At 40.0% G+C, this 22,294-nt stretch overlaps 1 protein-coding gene across 1 annotated transcript in view; it reads left to right on the top strand.

Moving 5' to 3' along the window:
* GABA-B-R2 (gamma-aminobutyric acid type B receptor subunit 2) overlaps window positions 1–22,294 on the top strand; it is a 351,207-nt gene that overhangs the window by 218,053 nt on the left and 110,860 nt on the right. Inside the window, 4 exon segments of the mRNA XM_071688897.1 lie at window positions 4,570–4,602; window positions 4,604–4,746; window positions 7,089–7,158; window positions 20,345–20,408. Coding sequence (XP_071544998.1) covers window positions 4,570–4,602; window positions 4,604–4,746; window positions 7,089–7,158; window positions 20,345–20,408 — 310 coding nt within the window.

Below are 22,294 nucleotides of genomic sequence, written 5' to 3'. Positions count from 1 at the left end.
TTATTATTATTATTATCATTATTATTATTATTATTATTATTATTATTATTATTATTATTATTATTATCATTATTATTATTATTATCATTATTATCATTATTATTATTATTATTATTATTATTATTATTATTATTATTATTATTATTATTATTATTATTATTATTATTATTATTATTATTATTATTATTATTATTATTATTATTATTATTATCATTATTATCATTATTATTATTATTATCATTATTATCATTATCATTATTATTATCATTATTATTATTATCATTACTATTAATATCATTTCTATTATCATTATCAATTATCATTTTTATTATTATCATTATTATCATTATCACTATTATCATTATTATCATCATTACTATCATTATCATTAATACTACTGTTTTTATTATTATTATCATTATCATTATTATTATTATTATTATTATTATTATTATTATTATTATTATTATCATTATTATTATTATTACTATTATTATTATCATTATTATTATTATTATTATTATTATTATTATTATTATTATTATTATTATTATTTTTATCATTATAATTGTAATCATTATCATCATTACTATTTTTATTACTATTACTCTCATCATTATCATTATTATTATTTTTATCATCATTATTATTATTATTACTATTATTATTGTCATTATCATTATCATTATCATTATTATTGTTATTATTATTATCATTACTGTTACTATTATTATTATAATACTAGTTATTTCCTACCTCTGTCTAATCCTTACTTCATCCTCCTCTCTCTCTCTCTCTCTCTCTCTCTCTCTCTCTCTCTCTCTCTCTCTCTCTCTCTCTCTCTCTCTCTCTCTGTCTCTCTCTCTCTCTCTCTCTCCCCAGAGATATATTGGCTGTCTGGCCCTGGACAGCCTAACACTAAATTCTCTGAGGTCCCAGGGGACCTGCTTCCCTTTCCCTCCATAACATACATCCCCTGAGGCTATGACCTGGATCACCTCCAAGGTCAAAGGTCGTGTAAAGTTCAGAGTTTATACAGAGTCCAGAGGTCATTCGGAGGTCGCATGTAATCCAGAGTCAAGGGGTGACCGAATTGTCATACACAGATTTTTTTTGTCCAAGATCATACAGAATTAAGGGTTTGATGCATTATCTAAGTGCACATCAGAATACAATATATCATTCACAGGATACAGTATGATACATTGATAAGGCTATATGATATCAAATTCGTTGCAGCATAAAAGATATAACGTACATCATGTGCAGCAGCACACAGCATACAGCAGACCACATGCTTTTAACACCACCATCTAACACAAGAGATAGACCTATGCACATCTAACACCATCGTCTAACACAAGACATAGACCTATGCACATCTAACACCATCATCTAACACAAGACATAGATATATGCACATCTAACACCATCATCTAACACAAGACATAGACCTATGCACATCTAACACCATCATCTAACACAAGACATAGACCTATGCGCATCTAACACCATCATCTAACACAAGACATAGACCTATGCGCATCTAACACCATCATCTAACACTAGACGATATAATGGCAAACACACCTTGAAACAACACCATCTAACCCAGAGCATCAATAGATCACTCTCTAACCTAAGAGACATCTCAGTTTAGTCCACATGAATCCCTTGAGTTTACAAGCTGGGAAGTCTTTGGAGATTTATCTGTCAAGAATTTACAATCAAGATTCGGTTTTGTTTGACGAACACAGCTGCCGAGGAAATGATCGAGTATCACTTTAAGCGCAGTGGATCATATGTATATTGTAGTCTCTTGTTATAGATACTCATAAATAGATGTTGTTTGTGTTTCCTCCTCGCCGCCATAGATGGTGACGTAAATCAGGTGATTGCATCGGGGAAAGTGATTGATTTTCCATCTAAGAACACGTTTATCATCCCTCTACCTTCCTGACACCCATTAATTATGCTAATGAGTCTAATGGGTTTCCCTGTGCCTCTTCCTCCCTTCCTCTCCTCCCCTCCCTCCCCCCTTGACAGGTAATAATGCTATTATGTCTCGCGGACGAAGATATATCTAATACCCCACCGTTACGCTTGCCAGACATCATGTTGGTTCATAGATGGAGCTGCTTAATACATTGATGATATCGGGTTTGCAGGGACATTGTGGCGATGATACCATCGCTCACCATCACCCACGCCAACCCATCACAACAAGGAGGTTCCATTATACGCTTATGTTCCGCCAGAATCCCAGTAAAATACATCACCGGGCAAATAGATGTGAAAGTCTGAGCTCTCCAGGGGGTAATTGTCGACCCTACGGCATGCCATGATGACACTAGATTTCACTCTTTGTTGTTTTTCCAGGATGATTCTGCTAGGAAAGGCTTCTTGGCCCTTGAGAACGATGGTACGACCCTTGTGTATGATGATACGACCCTTGATGCGATGGTACTACCCGAGGGTATGATGGTACGACCCTAAGTGCGACGTTACAGCTCTTAACACTGCGAAAAAATGACCCTTGATGGCATTTCCTTTCACCTGACCCTTTAGGAAAGGCCATCACATTTAAGGGTTGTACCGTTGTGCTCAAGGGTCGTAATGTCGTGATTCAGGGTCACACTGCCGTATCTAAGGGCCTAAATGGTGATAGAAACTATATACAAGAACTATAACCCGGAGGCGAAAGTGTGTTTGTGTTTCAAAGTATCTCGATCACCGGTCGATCATATGTTTTGCTCACAGGGACAATTCGTCGTGGGTTGGTAGGTATACATTCTCTCTCTCTCTCTCTCTCTCTCTCTCTCTCTCTCTCTCTCTCTCTCTCTCTCTCTCTCTCTCTCTCTCTCTCTCTCTCTCTCTCTCTCTCTCTCTCTCACACACACAGACCCTTGAGCCAAGAACTTCCCGGAGGTATATCCTTCCAGAGAAAACCCCCCCCCTCTCTCTCTCTCTCTCTCTCTCTCTCTCTCTCTCTCTCTCTCTCTCTCTCTCTCTCTCTCTCTCTCTCTCTCTCTCTCTCTCTCTCTCTCTCTCTCTCTCTCTCTCTCTCTCTCTCTCCTTCTTGCTCACACACTCCGAACCAGAGGATTTTAGGCTTGGCTCGTCTCTTTAGGACTATCTCCTTTACCGCCCACCGTATCCTCTCCCTCTCCTCCCTCGCCCCATTCCCCTGTAGGAGGGCCAGGCCCCTGTCCCAGGACCCTCCCTCCCACCAACTACACCACCCACAACGACCGCCCGAGATTGCAATTTTGGCCCAGATGATTATAATTGAAAGAGACAGTGTCTGAGGGGGAGACAAAGCGTTGATAATCAGCTGGTGATCATTATATATGTATATATATATATATATATATATATATATATATATATATATATATATATATATATATATATATATATATATATATATATATATATATATATATATATATATATATATATGTATATATATATATATATATATATATATATATATATATATATATATATATATATATATATATATATATATACATATATATATATATATATATATATATATATATATATATATATATATATATATATATATATATATATATATATATATATATATATATATATATATATATATATATATGTGTGTGTGTGTGTGTGTGTGTGTGTGTGTGTGTGTGTGTGTGTGTGTGTGTGTGTGTGTGTGTGTGTGTGTGTGTGTGTGTGTGTGTGTGTGTGTGTGTGTGTGTGTGTGTGTGTGTGTGTGTGTGTGTGTGTGTGTGAGATTTGTTAAGATGATCTTAAATGATTAAGGAATCGAAATTATGATCGTAAGGTCGTGTTATCATACGTTATCTTACTTGCAGGTATCTCTAGCCATCTCCCTAAGGTCGACATATCTTACCCCATGAGTTAATATTTTGTTCTCCCTTGCAGGTCATGTTTTTTTTAACATTATTCTCTCGAAGCTTGGGTTAGAAATATGTTCCCTCAACTATAGCAGGAGGTCAAGCATTTGACCTATTTTTGACCTATTCTACCAATGGGTTGCGTGAAGTTAGTTACACATTGACCAAGTAATGGAAGGTTGGTAGAAGTGTCCTCGGTCTTATCCAGCACAGGTGTTGGGGATTGCATGTGTCTCAGATCATCCTGGGTGAGGAGGGACAGTAGCGGTGTTGTTACTACCCGCCCTAGTGCAAAACAAGGTCTCCTCTATCTTATCCAGTAAATGTTCTGACACCACAGCCGTCTCAGATCGTCCTATGAGAAGGAACAATAATAGTGGTATCGTTCCTATCAGCCGTAGGTCAAAACAATGGTCGAGAATCTTATCCAGCTCAGGTCCTGCTGATGCACGGGGTCTCAGATCGTCCTGTATAAGGAAGAGCAGTAGTGATGCATTGATCATATCACCCGTAAGTCGAGATTCAAAACGGTAAACAACTCATACCATCATCGTCGTCGACTTACTGTCTCAGAAAGACTCCTATTTTGTTCTCCAGTAATACCCCCCCACCCATTCTGACTGGCCCCTCTCATTCTCCTCCTCTCCTTCCCTTCCCCCAACAGAACATCTCGGAGTACGAACACGACTACAACCAGCTTACGGCGCTCGGAGTACTCCCGCTTCCACGGCTACACGTACGACGGAGTGTGGGCCATGGCGCTGGCCATCCAAGCAGTGGGCCACAAGCTGCACCATATGAACCGGCTCAACGAGACGAACATCACAGTCCGGGACTTCAGGTGAGGAGGACGTGTGTGTGTGTGTGTGTGTGTGTGTGTGTGTGTGTGTGTGTGTGTGTGTATACCCTTCTCTTTGCTCCCTCCTTCTCTCTCGTGCCTCTCAAACCTCTGCTCTTCCTGTTGTGTATATATATCTAGCAATTTGTGAAGGAGAGGGCCATCTGGGCTGGCGAGACGCCCTTACCCTGGCTCCCTCCCGCTAAAGGCCACAGCTTTACATAGGAATGGCCAAGCTAAGGCCTGGCCAAGGCCACACTCTTGTTCTTCGGTCTTCCCTACACGTGCAGGGTATGGCCAAATATGAACCAGGTTACGTAAGGAGTGTGTTGTGGGTATGAGACACACACACACACACACACACACACACACACACACACACACACACACACACACACACACACACACACACACACACACACCCATACACTGAATAATGAATGGAATAAGAGGGAAGAAGTAAACGCTATGAGCCCTCCTCCTCTGGGTATGATGAATAATGTATAACGTTTAATGTGTTTAATAAGCTTTCCAATGAATTATTCATTTTTTTTCGTTAATAACCTAAAGAAAATGAATTATGAAAACAGGTATAACTGACTGACGTGTATAAATGGTAATTACGTACAAAATGAATAATGTATACCAGTAATACATTACAATAACATAAGGCATTATACAACAGTATAACAACAGTAGAATAACGGTAATAACTTCCCGTTTGGAAGTAGGTCCAACGACCAATGAGGAAAATGGAATCACTGAATTGGAATTGGATACTAATTCCTTTTTCCCATGAAAGAGATGAAAAGAGAATAATGCAATTTTTCCCCTCAGATTACTTCATTTTTTATAGATTACATTATTTGTCTGTATCACACAATTTTATCCAAATTACTTGAATTACATTGATTATCTACTAAGTCTAGATTACCTTGTTCTGCCTGAATTACAATGAATATCTACTAAGTCTAGATTACCTTGTTTTGCCTGAATTACATTATTTCCCTAGATGAAGACATTTGTCTAGATTATATTCTTATCTAGATTACACTAATCAATCTGGATTACATAATTCCTCTTCAGATTACACCACCTTATCTATATGACATAAGTCTGCTTAATTACCATTACATGTCGACATTACATTATCTAGATTACATTATCTCGCCAGATCACATTATTCCATATGCAGAGGCAATGAAATCATTGTGTGGCTTGAAATGTATAACAATGCATAAGGTGACGTTATTTTCGCCATCCACGCCTCTGGAGAAATGATGAATGAGTGAATAACAGCAGTGAGGTATGCAATGACCCTCTCTCTCTCTCTCTCTCTCTCTCTCTCTCTCTCTCTCTCTCTCTCTCTCTCTCTCTCTCTCTCTCTCTCTCACACACACACACACACCTCAGCCTCTACGACTCAGAATGAATAATGCATAACGTGTCTACTGCTCGGTTCAATGTCCGTCTCTTCTCCCTCCCCCCCACCCCCAAACCCCCCTTCTTAATTACGACTTTCGCTAGAGATGAATAATGTATAAAGCCAATGATATATGGCATAGCTTGACCCCGTTTCTAACCCGAGGAAGAGATTATGTAAGTCATTCACGATGTATAAAGTAGAATGTACAACCTCCCCTCCCTGTATCTCTTCATCTCCAGCTGCAAGTGGCCGTGAATAAGTCAAAATGAATAGTTGTGTAATATGATGAATAATTGTTTTCTGAGTATTATCATAAAAAGTATAAAATGCATACATTCAGAATACACGCTGTATAAAGTGAATAATAATATCTCATTCAGAATACATGTTGTATGAGGTGAATAATGTTATCAGTGATAATGTTAAATCTAAGAAACATTTATCTTTGGTATACTCTCATCTAACATAGCTTAGAAAATCATTTAGCTTTTCTGATATATGGTTAGCTTTCCCTCTGCCTTCAGCTATCTCTGTCTAGATCGACAAATTAGCTTTTCTCTGATCATTTAGACAGCATTTCTGTATCCTCAGCTATCACAGCTCAGAGATGTGATTAGCTTTCCTCTACCATCAGCTACAGCATCCCCCGCCCCCCTCTTTATGTATATAGTTAGCTTTTCTTTAGCCTCAGCTAACACACCTTTGAGAAACAATTAGCTTTTGTCTTCCTCTAGCCAACACAAGCGAGAGAAATAGCTGATTTCTTCAGCCAACCCACGCCAAAGATACAATTAGCTTTTCCCTAACAAAACCTAGCTTTTATCTGTTCCCAGCTACAGCAACCCAGATGAAGAGTTAGCTTCTCTTTGCCCTCAGCTAAGGCCACAGAAATAATTAGCTTTTTCTTCTGCCCCCCCAGCTATCGCAACCCAGTGTGGGAGGAGCTTTTCACAAAAGCTTTATCTGAGGTTAAGTTCGAGGGCGTCACGGTGAGTATCGAACCCCAGTGAGGTTTGTTGTAATGGGTATAATAGGGGTTTGCAGCTCCTTGAGGTTTGCTCAAATAGGTTTAATATGGGTTTGTAGGGTGTGTGTGTGTGGGTGAGGTTGTGAACTTGTATGGGGTGCTTGGTTGATTTTGATGGGGGTTTATAGAGTTTACGAGGGTTGATTATATGGGTTTAATGGGAGGTTATAAGCATGTGTGTGGGGTTGGTTAAGTGGATCTAATGGGAGGGTTATACGCGTGTGTGTGGGGTTGGTTATGCGGGTTTAATGCAAGGGTTATAAGCGTGTGTGTGGGGTTGGTTAAGTGAGTTTAATGTGAGGGTTATAAGCGTGTGTGTGGGGTTGGTTAAGTGAGTTTAATGTGAGGGTTATACGCGTATGTGTGGGGTTGGATATTTGGGTTTAATGGGAGGGTTATACGCGTGTGTGTGGGGTTGGTTAAGTGAGTTTAATGTGAGGGTTATAAGCGTGTGTGTGGGGTTGGTTAAGTGAGTTTAATGTGAGGGTTATACGCGTATGTGTGGGGTTGGATATTTGGGTTTAATGGGAGGGTTATACGCGTGTGTGTGGGGTTGGTTATGTGGGTTTAATGGGGTCTTATAAAGTGTATGGGGACTTGTTATGTGGTAATGGGGTTTATGAGGTGAGTGGATGCTTAGTTATGTGATTGTAAGAGAGGTTTCTAGAATATGTGCTGTTGATTGGTTTGTGGGTTTAATGAGGACTTGTACAGTGTGTTTTGAAGTTTTACTTTAGCTCAATGGGGAATTTGGATGATTGTGGGGGTTTTAATGAAGTTTAATGGGAGTTAGAGAGTGTATGTGTTTTTTGTGGGTTTGATTGAAGTTATAGTGTGTATGTGGGGTTCTATGTGGATTTAATGGAACATAGAGAGAGTGTGTGTTGGGTTTTGTGTGGGTTTAATGAATATTAGAGTGTGTGTGTGTGTGTGTGTGTGTGTGTGTGTGTGTGTGTGTGTGTGTGTGTGTGTGTGTGTGTGTGTGTGTGTGTGTTTGTGTGTGTGTGTGTGTGTGTGTGTGTGTGTGTGTGTGTGTGTGTGTGTGTGGTGCTTAATGGGAGTTGGAGAGTATTTGTAGGGTTTAATGAGGGTTTAATGGTAGTTAGAGATCATCCCCTATTAACTAGAGAGAGATGTTATTAACCTCATATGATGAACTATATAGTTAAGTATTATTTGAATATTAAACACATAGTATTATAAGAGTGAGTAATTAACCATAATAGGAGTGGATAATTAACCATAATAAGAGTGGGTAATCAACCATAATAAGAGTGGGTAATCAACCATAATAAGAGTGGTAATTAACCATGATAAGAGTAAGTAATTAACCATGATAAAAGTGAGTAATTAACCATGATAGGAGTTGGTAATTAACCATAATAAGAGTGGGTAATTAACCATGATAAGAGTGGGTAATTAACCATGATAAGAATAGGTAATTAACCATGATAAGAGTGGGTAATTAACCATATACTGTGTTATTATAGGGTAATTAACGATACACTGTAATATCATTGCATGATTAACCTTATAGAAATATAATAGCTGGGTACGTACTGTATAAGGTCAATTGTGATTAACCATATAATGTTATGTTGTGGGGTCATTAATCATATAGAGTAATATCAATGGATGAGTAACAAAGGATTATTGGCCAATGAATTCAACATCTACAGGTAATTAACCACATCTCGGAATATTATACCAATTAGCTAGAGATTGTAACATCACAGTGTAATTGACCATAAAGTGTCATACCTTCAATCAACAAGATGTTAGCATTAACATTACGATATCATAATTCAAACATTACCAACATTAACATTACGATATCATCCAGTGTCATGCTGTTATCATTGTGTCTTTGTTATCTATCAACATTATACAGGATCATACAGACATTAACATCAAGTTAACATCCTTCAACCAGGATCATACAGACATTAACATCAAGATAACATCCTTCAACCAGCATCTTACAGACATTAACATCAAGATAACATCCTTCAACCAGGATCATACAGACATTAACATCAAGATAACATCCTTCAACCAGCATCCTACAGACATTAACATCAAGATAACATCCTTCAACCAGGATCATACAGACATTAACATCAAGATAACATCCTTCAACCAGGATCATACAGACATTAACATCAAGATAACATCCTTCAACCAGGATCATACAGACATTAACATCAAGATAACATCCTTCAACCAGGATCATGTTAGAGATTCACATCAAGATACCATACTAGAGTTTAACACTGAGATGTCATCCTTCAACAGTATCATCCTACTGACATAGATACATCATCCTCTCACCTGTACCAAGCAGATAACACAATGATATCATCCTTCATTATGATATCATCCGTCACGCGTTGCCATAGAGACTCACATCCCAGCACACTGTGGGCAAATAAACTCAAGATTAAGATAGAATCCAAGAGCTTAATATGGCCCTTCATGATACACACACTCTGATCCCCCTCTCTGTAAGCGGTGCTCCACCCAGCTTCGAGGCTCTGCAAGAGACAATTAAGCCACTAATTAAAGGAAAGAATGGACTTGAGAATAGAGGGGCTCATTAAACCCTTTGACTTTTGTATGGAGGATCTCGCTAGTGGCCAGAAATGATCTAATTATGTCCCTGTAGACGGCGGTGCGAGAAAATCCCAGGAGGATTCGAGTCGGGTTTTCGTTTCATAAGGTAAGGGATACGAGCGGATGTAAGGTATTCTACGGGTTCTTTAGACTGCGTCCTCTCGTTGGCGAACGTCGGCGAAGCTGTTTAGGGGAATCCGCCGGAATCCGACTGCTCAACTCACGAACGGGGCGCATGTCAACACACCAGGTCTGGTAGGGTCCGACATCGGCGAAGCGAGCGCTCTGATGCCATGGGTCATTTAATGGGTCCCCTTCGTCGATCTTGAATGACGCACGCGCACACAAATGGTGATACCGGACTCCACCTGCATAGGCTTACAACCTTGAGTAAAAGTCACACACACACACACACACACACACACACACACACACACACAATACCTACAACCCCTTGAGTTATTACAAATTTAATTCGCACAACCCTATTAATATTGCAACTGTATATTTTGGCTATCTAAACATTGTAAAAGAGATAGCAATGCCCTCCCTCTCTCTCTACGGCTCAAGCGAGGGGAACATCTCTTAATCATGGGTTTTATTTACAAAATGAGTCTCAAGTAGTGTTACTGGTAATTAGCTTAGGAGGGGAGAAAGTCAAGCCACTACAGTCGGTAATTAAGGAAAAAATGAATAGGGAAGAACAATTAGTGTTAGGATGGTAAAATTAAGCTAGATTAAGACATAGACAGAGGAGACAAAGAATGGCTAGTGGGATCAAGTTGTCTCATAAATCTAATCGAAATAACTTGTCATAGAAGGAAGATAAATAAGGGAAAGTGATTTAAAATAAGTCCAATAATGAACGGTACAGAGGAACAGTGGAACGAACGAACACCCCGAAGAAACAGTGGAACAATGTAAACGTATGGTTGATGATAATATTATAGAAGGGAATCTAACACTAGCTAACAAAAACAATGTTATTAAGAATATCTTTGCTATTTCATGTGTGGCGGGGTGGCGACGGAATGGATGAATGCAGCAAGTATGAATATGTATATGTGTATATATGTATATGTATGTATAAGTTGAAATATGTATGAATATGTACGTGTGTGGGCGTTTATGTGTATACATATGTATGTGGATGGGTTGGGCCAGTCCTCGTCTTTTTCCTTGCGCTACCTTGCTAAAGCGGGAGATAGCGATTAAGTATGATAGATATAAATAAATCTTTGGAGCAAGATAGTGAATGGTGTTACCGGACTCAGCCTGCATGTGGTTACATACACCAAAGCTGTATCATCCACAGAAAAGCGTATAGTCTTGTTGAGGAACTTCTCACTCTAAAGGCGGCCAGCACTTCCCTGCTCCTGTGTGGAGCGCAGCCTCGGACCCCATACAAGAGCGTTCTGGTGGGATTTCTGTAACAGAAACATAAAAACAAGTCATGAAACTCTTTGAAAATACGAATGGCAGTTATCATATACATCTACGAAAAATTCCATATACATTGCACTTTATTGAATACACAGGGAAATAACATCACCATATGATTAGGGAGAATTTAACATTTATCAGATGATAATCTCTCAAGGTCGAATTTAACCCGAGTAGAGATTGCTGAGCCTGTCCCATATACCCGGCTACTCACATGAGTATGATCCAATCCGTCGTAATTATCCGAATCCAAAAAATGCTTCATTATCGGGTCTGAGCTAATTAAACTAATTAACAGTTGGGTTAGAGGTGAAATATGATTCTAGCCGGCCAGAATGCACGATAAAGTACGTGGATTATAATTATTCCCCTTTAAGTGCACTTTTCCGTTAATTAATTTACATATTCACCTCTAAGTACATTGTGTGTGTGTGTGTGTGTGTGTGTGTGTGTGTGTGTGTGTATACATATATATACATATATATATATATATATATATATATATATATATATATATATATATATATATATATATATATATATATATATATATATATATATATATATATATATATATGTATATATATATATATATATTTTTTCTTTTTCTTTTTCTTTTTTCTTTTCGTACAAATTCGCCATTTCCCGCGTCAGCGGGGTAGCGTGAAGAACAGAGGACTGAGACCTAGAGGGAATATCCTCCCTTGGCCCCCTTCTCTGTTCCTCTTCTTTGGAAAAGTAAAAGAAAAAAGAAAACGGGAGGGGAGGACTAGGTTTTCATTCAATCAATTCTTTTCTTTCAAACTATTCGCCATTTCCCGCATTAGCGAGGTAGCGTTAAGAACAGAGGACTGAGCCTTTGAGGGACTACCCTCACCTGGCCCAATTCTCTGTTCCTTCTTTTGGAAAATTAAAAAAAAAAAACGAGAGGGGAGGATTTCCAGCCCCCCGCTCCCTCCCCTTTTAGTCGCCTTCTATTCAATCAATATCATCTAATTATTCAGTGCTTATTTACTGTCCATTTACATATAACCTACATTCTATTTTCTTTCAAGTCTTCTTAGTTACTGCCTATTCATCAATTACTTAAACCTATTTCCTTCTCATTTGCCACCAATTTATTAGTCTGTCATTCCCAATTTGCTTTGCTTAATTGCACATTTTATGCCTATTTCTAACTCCATCAACCGACCTGTTTTTATGAGCTGTTTGGCCACATATTTACTGCCCATTTACCTCCTGTTTGCTACATATTTACTGCCCATTTACCTCCTGTTTGCTACATATTTACTGCATATTTACTGCACACTCATTCTTTATTCACTGTCCATTTCTAACCCATTCATTACCCATTTGCTCCCCACACACTACCCATTGACAACACATTCACTGCCTATTCTACACTGGGGAGAATATACAGAGGCAATCGCCAATGGGGAGATTATAAAGGCGTTCGACGTTTGGGGGAGAATGCAGAAGCACTCTACACTGGGGAGACTATAAAGACATTCTACAGTGGGGAGACTATAGTGGCATTCAACAAGGAGGGTTGACAGCATGAAACACAGTGACTATTACGAAAAGGTTGAAAGAACGTAACCCAAATATGACCTAGGAACGTAAGGTATAGAGTTAATTCACACATGACAACAGGTTGAAGGATATATGAAGACACTGATCACTTAAAAAAACTTATAATATAGAGGCAACAGAGCAATTCAGTCGTCAAGCATCCTTTGAAATACGTTAAAAACACAACAACGAATCATATGTGTCAACTCAGGGGAAGATGATGAAGAGTCTTCTATTAGGAAGACATAAGGATAGGGTCCAGACACCCCATGAAAAGACGACAAGACAATCCTGACTTACTCACGACCCCTAGATGAAGACAAGGTCATGCTACGGTGTTCCTACAACAGGAAGAAACAGCTTAGTGTGACATGAGTGTTGTCTGTCCATTGCCTCATGACAGTCGAGTCTCAAGTACTCTTTCTGTCTGTCTGTCTCTCTGTCTATCTGTTTATTTGTCTGTCTATTTGTTTGTTTGTTTGTTTGTATGTGTGTGTGTGTGTGTGTGTGTGTGTGTGTGTGTGTGTGTGTGTGTGTGTGTGTGTGTGTGTGTGTGTGTGTGCGTGTGTGTGTCTGCCTGTCTGTCTGTTTTTCTGTCTGCTTTTCTGTCTGCATGTTTATTTGTCTGTCTATTTGTTTGCGTGTGTCTGTCTATCTATCTGTCTGTCTGTCTGTCTTCAGCTCCTGCTGAATGGCCACACCAACCTGAATGTTCATCAGCAAGCCAAATACATCACTACAACAGTTGTAGTAAGTCATTCGCTACCCTCTACGACACTACCACTACATCAATACATCACCTACACCACCAGCATGGATCATACAGTACCACCTTACTGTACTACAATAGACGAAAGCAGTGCAAGAGGATATTGCAACCAGGTACAAAGAAACTTCAGTCATCCTGATTGAAGACGAGAAAAAAAAAAAAGAAATTTGACCTTTTCACCAACCAAGGACCAGTTGCTGCCAGCAACAGTTCAGCAGGCCACCGGTGCCACCCATCCTCCCTCCCGCCAGATCATTATAGTTTAATCAATGAGAAACATCAGTACCGCTCCACATGAGCCATAAGTGCCCAGGTGTGCAGGCCAAAGCTAATTAAACGACAGCAATACTCGCCAGGGGGCCTGTGTCATGGTGGAGAGAGGGAGAGAGAGAGAGAGAGAGAGAGGTGTCCTAATGGGGGCCCTTATTGAACCGACAGAGCCAAAACAAAAGCATCAAATTTTTTTAAAAAAAAGTTAGAATGACGATAAAAAAAAAAGGAGAGAGAGATATTGAGGGGGCCATTAAAAATCCCAGGTCCATATTGAAGCTTAGAGGGACAGAGATCATCTTGGGGTCACTGGATAGAAGGATCTCCATTTGATCTCTCTCTCTCTCTCTCTCTCTCTCTCTCTCTCTCTCTCTCTCTCTCTCTCTCTCTCTCTCTCTCTCTCTCTCTCTCTCTCTCTTTCTCTCCTCCTGTACTCTCCTGTGCCCATGAGAGTGAGACATCTCGGTGCTGTGCGCTTACGACACGACATCGCGTGTCTCGTCTGTGTGAGATGAAGAGACACAGCTGTTGTGTATCTCTCTCTCGATATATATGTGCATAATACATCATCCTCACCAACCATCACGATTATCCCCAACACTCCATCATCACCAACACGAGTTTTCTCTTGATTATATCACCACCATCGTCAAACCACCAGCCTTCACCAACACACACACCACGACTGTCTCCAACCTTCACCAACACACACACCACCTCTGTCTCCAACCTTCACCAACACACACACCATCACTGTCTCCAACCTTCACCAACACACACACCACGACTGTCTCCAACCTTCACCAACACACACCATCACTGTCTCCAACCTTCACCAACACACACACCATCACTGTCTCCAACCTTCACTAACACACACACCACCTCTGTCTCCAACCTTCACTAACACACACACCACCTCTGTCTCCAACCTTCACCAACACACACATTAGCACTGTCTCCAACCCTCACCAACACACACCACCACTGTCTCTAACCCTCATCCACACACCACCACTGTCTCTAACCTTAACCAACACACACATTAGCCCTGTCTCCAACCTTCACCCACACACACCACCACTGTCTCCAACCCTCACCCACACACACCACCACTGTCTCCAACCCTCACCAACACCCACCACCACTGTCTCTAACCCTCACCCACACACACCACCACTGTCTCTAACCCTCACCCACACCCACCATCACTGTCTCCAACCTTCACCAACACACCCCACTTCTACCACCAATCATCAGTCAACAACATCATCATCCATCACCATCACAAAACTCTCTCCAACACCACCACCATCACCATTACCCTTAACAGTGTTCACTCTCATCCTAAGCGCTCCTCCCCCAGCATTAGGGGAAATTGGACGCCCCAGAGAAATGTAATTAATAACAAAGTTCTTTGTCTTTCTACATTTTCTGGTCAAAGATTATTTCTAAAGGGTTTCGAGGGGATCCCAAGCTTGGAGAAACAAGACCGGCAGATATTCACATCTTGTAAATGCTAAAATTGATGGCAAATTTTCAAGAACATTTTAAGCCATGCCCCTCAAAAAAAAAAAAAATATCCCAACTAGGGGGAAAAGTTTATTTTGAACAAGTTTAGGTTCAGGGGAAATTCATGCTTTTAAGGAAAATTTAGGTTTTAGGTAATTTTGACGGAGGGGAATTCAGATTTCATACTGGTTCAGCGACAAGGGATAATTAGATGGACTTTAAGGTCGAGTTTAGGTCAAAGTGAAACTCAGGTCAAAAGGGAATTCCAGGTCTCTGGTCACTTAAGAGTCGACGGGGCTGGGGACTGGAGCACGTGAGGGCCTTCACACCATGAACACTGGAGAGGGTCTTGCCCTCCTGTTGATGGCTGAGGAGGAGACTCTCTCTCTCTCTCTCTCTCTCTCTCTCTCTCTCTCTCTCTCTCTCTCTCTCTCTCTCTCTCTCTCTCTCTCTCTCTCTCTCTCTCTCTCTCTCTCTCTCTCTCTCTCTTCCACACACATACCTGGGCAATATTCTCTCTCTTTTTTTTTTTCCTCCTGTAGAAGTCCTCCTCAGACCCTTTTTTTTTCCTTCACCTCTCACGACGACATCTCACACCCACCGCCGCCTCTCCCACCGCCGCCTCTCCCACCACCACCGCCTCTTCCACCGCCACCGCCCTTCCCGTCCGTCCATCACATACACACGTCACTGCATCGTCCCTGATGGCTCCGAGGTCATGCCTTATCAAGAGAAAGTCAGACTAAAAGATTCATGATGGAATTCCTGACCAGATGTTTCCTAAATAAGCGGTCTATAATTATAGAAAATGTGGATAATCTCTACCCTCCCTCCTCTTATAGTATAATCAGAACGTGGGGATTATAGACGAGTTTATATATATATAAACCAGCTTTCTCTGAGAGTCGTATATATATATATATATATATATATATATATATATATATATATATATATATATATATATATATATATATATATATATATATATATATATATATATATATGTATAAGTATATATCATTCCTCATTTTATTTCTCTGAGAGTTGTATACATATGTATATATATGTATATATATTCTTCCTCATTTCATTTCTCTGACAGTTGTATATATATGTATATATATATGTATATATATTCTTCCTCATTTCATTTCTCTGACAGTTGTATATATATGTATATATATGTATACATATTCTTCCTCATTTTATTTCTCTGAGAGTTGTATACATAGCATTCCTCATTTTAGTGTACGAATTATGAGGGTGAGTCACGTTCTCAGTCCAATTTCCTAGATATGATTGAGAGAGGCATACGTAATATTATGAGAATTATCGATCATATTTCTCTTACTTCAGTTCACATTTTACCAGTATTGGGTATTGTGGTGGCTGCTGAGGGACTGGGTTAGCCTGCTTGATTGATATTATTGTCATATCTTTAGCTCTAAATACAGACCATTTCAGACATCATCTCACCATTGTCATTACTGATACGTCTCTGGTTACAGCCATCTTATCTCTATTCTGTTTACATATACGCTATCTTCTCTTTCTTCCTTCTTTTCTTCTTCTCTTCCTCCTTCTTTTCTTCCTCTCTTTCCTTCGTGTCCCTCTTCCTACTTCTCCTCTTCTTCTTCTTTTTTTTCTCCTCCCCTCCTCCTCCTCTCCCTCCCCGTCCTCCTCCTCCTCCTCCCCTCCTACATAATCAAATTTCTGTCTCTCCCGGCAACACAAGGGCCAGTCCAGCAACACAATGACCAATCACTGTACCTCAACACAAGGGCCAATCACTGTCAGGCACCACACAGGCTAAAGACTCGCTCCTCAGACATAAGCTCTAACTCACCATGAAGGTCATTTGGAAGACAATTAAGCCATGGAGTTATTTTTTTCACATGTGTCGCACATTTCGTTGTCAAAAGGGAATCGCATTATTTTTATCGCATGCGGCACAAAAGATGATTTAGATTAGTAATGAGAAGAAAAAATTTCTTTTTTTAATGATAATTATGTCTCTTGATGAGTTCTTTTGTGGACGCCAGATCTTTCACCCACAGGAAATTCTTTCTTCTTCTTCGTCTTTCTTTCTTTCTTTCTTTTTTCTTTCTTTCTTTCTTTCTTTCTTTCTTCCCATCTTAACCACAAGGGAAAGTTTCCTTCATCCTGGTCATCACTCTTAAATCTCAACTTGATCTTGGAATTTTCATGGCCAGATTATATCTCGAAAAACATCAGAAGATTCGACATTTCACCAAAAAAATTTTCTTTGAGTAAAAAAAAAAATGGATAAAATGTTTGATTATTTTTGTCTAAGAATTGTCTTTGTTCTGATGGTCTGAGGGGATGGAGTGCTCTCACTTCTGTATTCCTTCATAAGCTTTCCCCTTTGCTCCCTCAGTGCCTTTCTCTCTCTCTCTCTCTCTCTCTCTCTCTCTCTCTCTCTCTCTCTCTCTCTCTCTCTCTCTCTCTCTCTCTCTCTCTCTCTCTCTCTCTCTCTCTCTCTCTCTCTCCGTCCCAAGCCATCCACCAGACCCACAGGGAACCCTAACCTTTCACGTCACAGATTCTGGCTTCATACTCCCGCGCCCACCTACATAGACTACGAGTCTGGGATACCGTTACTGTCCTCCAGCAGATAATATCATCATAAACCATTAGGTCTCTTATTGTCTGTCCCTCCAATGGTCTGTCTACCAGCAGATCACCCCGTCACGGACCATGAGGTCCTCTATTATCTGTCCTTCCCATATACTCTCCTTGAGCAGATAAGCTCGCCATAGACCATCAGGTCTTCTGTTACATGTCCTTCCCATATACTGTCCTTCAGCAGATAACCTCGTCACGGACCATCAGGTCTTCTGTTATCTGTCCTTCCCATATACTGTCCACCAGCAGATAACCTCGTTATAGACCATCAGGTCTTCTGTTCTTTGCCTTTTGCGTGTACTCTCTTGTACTTCGTCAGACAACTTCACCATCAGACCTTCAAGTCTTCTGTTACCTGGCATCTCCCACATACCACCACTACCAACTTCCATGCACTTCTCCGTCAGAACAACTTCATCATCAGACCTTCAGGTCCTCTATTACCTGGCTCCTCCCACGTACCACCACCACGCACTCCCATATCCTCCCTTGTACCGGCAGATATTCCTCTAGAACTCCCATGTTTCTGGAGACGTTAATACTGAGGCGAAGACGAGGCTTTTGAACTTAACTCCTCTTTTCCCACTCATAACCTTTCCTTCCTGTAATAGACCTTCTCACTTTACACACAACCTTCTTTACTTAGACGACTCTCTCTTCCCTCCTCACTTACACTTGAGGACCTCGCACTCCCCCCCCCCACACACCCACACCCTTCCCCCACTCAGCCTTTCAGGCAAGCCAAAATAATTAACCAAAAAGGTTGGGAGTGGAAACAGTCAGCCTAAGTCTTCCCTCTGGGAGGCCGTGCCGGGCTCCAGCACCTGCCTGGGGCCGCGTCAGGAGCTGCACGGGTAAGTTCTAAGCCGCTCTTAAGGGCTCCAGGACGCCTGCTTCCAGGGGCGCCTCGGGGATCACTCTCATTCATGGATTACTTACCTCTGTCTCCCGTAGGGCGCTCGCCTCCTCCTGGATTAATCTTGGGGTAAATCTTTGTTTGGGATTACTCTGTTAGGGATTACTTCGTTGGGAGATTACTTCGTTGAGGGATTACTTTGTTGAGGGATTATTTCATCGAGGGATTACTTTGTGAGGGATTACCTCGTAGAGGGATTACTTCGTTGGGATTACTTTGTTGAGGGATTACTTCGTTGAGGGATTACTTCTACGGCCTGTAAGGGCAACTCGTTCCAGCATTAGATTTTCGGTATTCTAAACGTAAATTGGAGGAGGTTGGGACGTGGGGCAAATTACGAAGAGAGGGTTAATGGTGACCTACCCGAGTGTTCAGCCCATTTTCTATATATCCTTTCTTGTAAATCATCACTAAATGTTCCTCCTTTTTTCATAACAAGGTATATATATATATATATATATATATATATATATATATATATATATATATATATATATATATATATATATATATATATATATATATATATGTATGAAAGATATATACTAAAGAACATTTACGAATGCATTTTTCATTCATTTTTTCTCATTCTTTGCAGCGAAAGTCGTACACTAAATATACGACACCAGTACTGTACCGTCTTATGGGCCATTACAGCTACGTGATGACTGCACATCCCATGGTTATTTTGGGAGAGTCAGGGAGAGCGTGGGAGAGGTGAGAGTAGATGTTGCGGTGAAGGGAGAGTGGGTTAGGGTTGAAAGGAGATAGGAAAGATGAAAGAGAAAGAGGAGAAGATCAAGGTGGAAAAGAAGAGGAAATGGAAAGGAGGGGAGAGAGAAGAGAGAGAGAGAGAGAGAGAGAGAGAGAGAGAGAGAGAGAGAGAGAGAGAGAGAGAGAGAGAGAGAGAGAGAGAGAGAGAGAGAGAGAGAGAGAGAGAGAGAGAGAGACTGATGATGAGGGGATGAAAACGTCGATTTTGTCTGTCGTACTTCACATAATGATCGACAGATGTCTATTCTGTCTACCATACTTCGCATAATGATCGTCGACAGATGTCTATTCTATCTATCCTACTTTGTACAGTGGTCGACAGGTGTTTAATTCATCTATTACACTTTGCACAGCAGTCGACAGATGTCTGATTCTCTCTGGTATATTTAGCATTATAATCAACAGATGTTCATTCCATCTATCCCTTTTTTCTTTGTGCATCCTCATCGACAGATGTTTAAAGATATCACCCTTTGTATAGTGATCGACAGATGTCTATCACGCCCCTACATAGCCAACGACAGATGTCTATCCCTATCTATTATACAGCAAGGACCTCAAAGCCACCCACCCACCCACCTACCTGTTGAGCCATGACTAAATGTACGTTCCTCTCTCTCACTCCGCCAGGGACCTGTGCAGTTCACGAAGGACAACACGAGAAAAGGTTACATCCTCCTGAAGCAGTTCCAAGGTGAGTTAGAGGAGAGAGAGAGAGAGAGAGAGAGAGAGAGAGAGAGAGAGAGAGAGAGAGAGAGAGAGAGAGAGAGAGAGAGAGAGAGAGAGAGAGAGAGAGAGAGAGAGAGAGAGAGAGAGAAGGAGGCAAGGTCTCTTCTTAACTTCGTTTTCTTTTAAGAATGGGGATAATTCTTGCAGGTTGTTTATTTTGTAGGATTGTTCAGGAGAGGCTTGCAATGTGTCTGGGAGGTGCTTGAGAGCGAGGGAAGCGTTTTGCAAAGTTTGGAGGAGCCACGGTGATGTTTACAGGCATTTTGGAGGAGGGTGTGTTTACTAATTTCACAACTAAGGTTGATGACACACTAAAGAAATGACCAATGGAACGTATTCCATTCGCCAGCCCGACCAACCTTGTTGATCAAACATGTCAATAAATTTCTCTGATACTTTTCTTAAAGTCAAATTATTTCTATATACTTTCAGTTATTTACTTAGAAATAAAACTTCATACAGCGAGCGGAACCTTAGTTAGATATACATGCTTGAGCAAAAGTTTTTCTGTCCAGGATACAAATATGGATTGAGCATATATATATATATATATATATATATATATATATATATATATATATATATATATATATATATATATATATATATATATATATATATAGCATTGGGGTCATTAAAACGCCAATTGGATCAACCTTATCGTGTATGACAGAGTGTCTGTAGACAGACGAATACTTCCCGTCTTTTAGACAGACATCTGTCGTCCCACGCTAATAAGGAATTACCTTTAATTCCAAGTGATAATGAAATTCCAGCCCAGGCGTCTTTATATTCCGGGGGAGGGAGGAGGGATGATCTGCGATTGGAGCAACGCCAGGCCTTCGGGATGATTAGGTGGCTGGGGATTGGAGGGAGGAGGATGTGGGGAGAGAGAGGGAGGTTGGTGATTGATTGGAAGTGTGGACTGCTCAATGTGGCCCTTATGATAAGTGGCTGGAGAGTCGTTTTTTGTTTGTTCGTTTTATTTTCTTTGTGGTGTGATTGACACAGCAGGGAGATGGAGAGACTGGGGGAGAGATAGAGGAGGAAGAAAGAGATGAGAGGCGGAAGAAGAAGAAGGAGAAGAGGAAAAAGAGAAGAAGAGGAAGATGAAGATGAAGGGGAAAGAAAATGGGAGAGAGTAATAGGGGCAAAAACATACCTCTTTTCGTCCATTGACGATGTGGTTTTGTGCCTATTTATTCCACTAATTGTGGCATCACAAGCAGGTTGAGTCCGGTAACACCTTTCATCTCAGTAATTATATTATACATATCCCTCCCTCTGTGAAAGATAATGAGCGAATGTCATCCAAGGTAATCCACGAAGATTATCCCATTCATCAGCTGTTTGATTATCTGTTAATATCACTAAATAATCCTTATAATCCTTTGAATGCACATAGATTAATATTAATATCTGTATAACCCAAAAATGTGGAATGCCTTCACCGAAGAATGTTCAGAATATATATATATATATATATATATATATACATATATATATATATATATATATATATATATATATATATATATATATATATATATATATATATATATATATATATATATGTAGATATGTAGATAGTTTATATAGATTCTTACGCATAGATCAGTAATCATCAACTACATCAAAATAATCCCCACATATATAATTTCGTTCGACATGTACATCATCAGGTAACTTATACTCCTCTCACACACACACACACACACACACACACACACACCGGGGGATAACTAGTCTAGTTATCAGTGATTCTAAACCACCAAGCAACCCTTCGTGTTTATCTCAGGTTCAATGTCATGTAATTCCCTTTCCTCGCTCCGTTTCGCTAGATGGTCAAGT

This window comes from Panulirus ornatus, chromosome 46 (assembly GCF_036320965.1).
Source record: "Panulirus ornatus isolate Po-2019 chromosome 46, ASM3632096v1, whole genome shotgun sequence".
Taxonomy (NCBI): Eukaryota; Metazoa; Arthropoda; class Malacostraca; order Decapoda; family Palinuridae; genus Panulirus; species Panulirus ornatus.
This window is presented reverse-complemented; position numbering and strand designations above follow the sequence as displayed.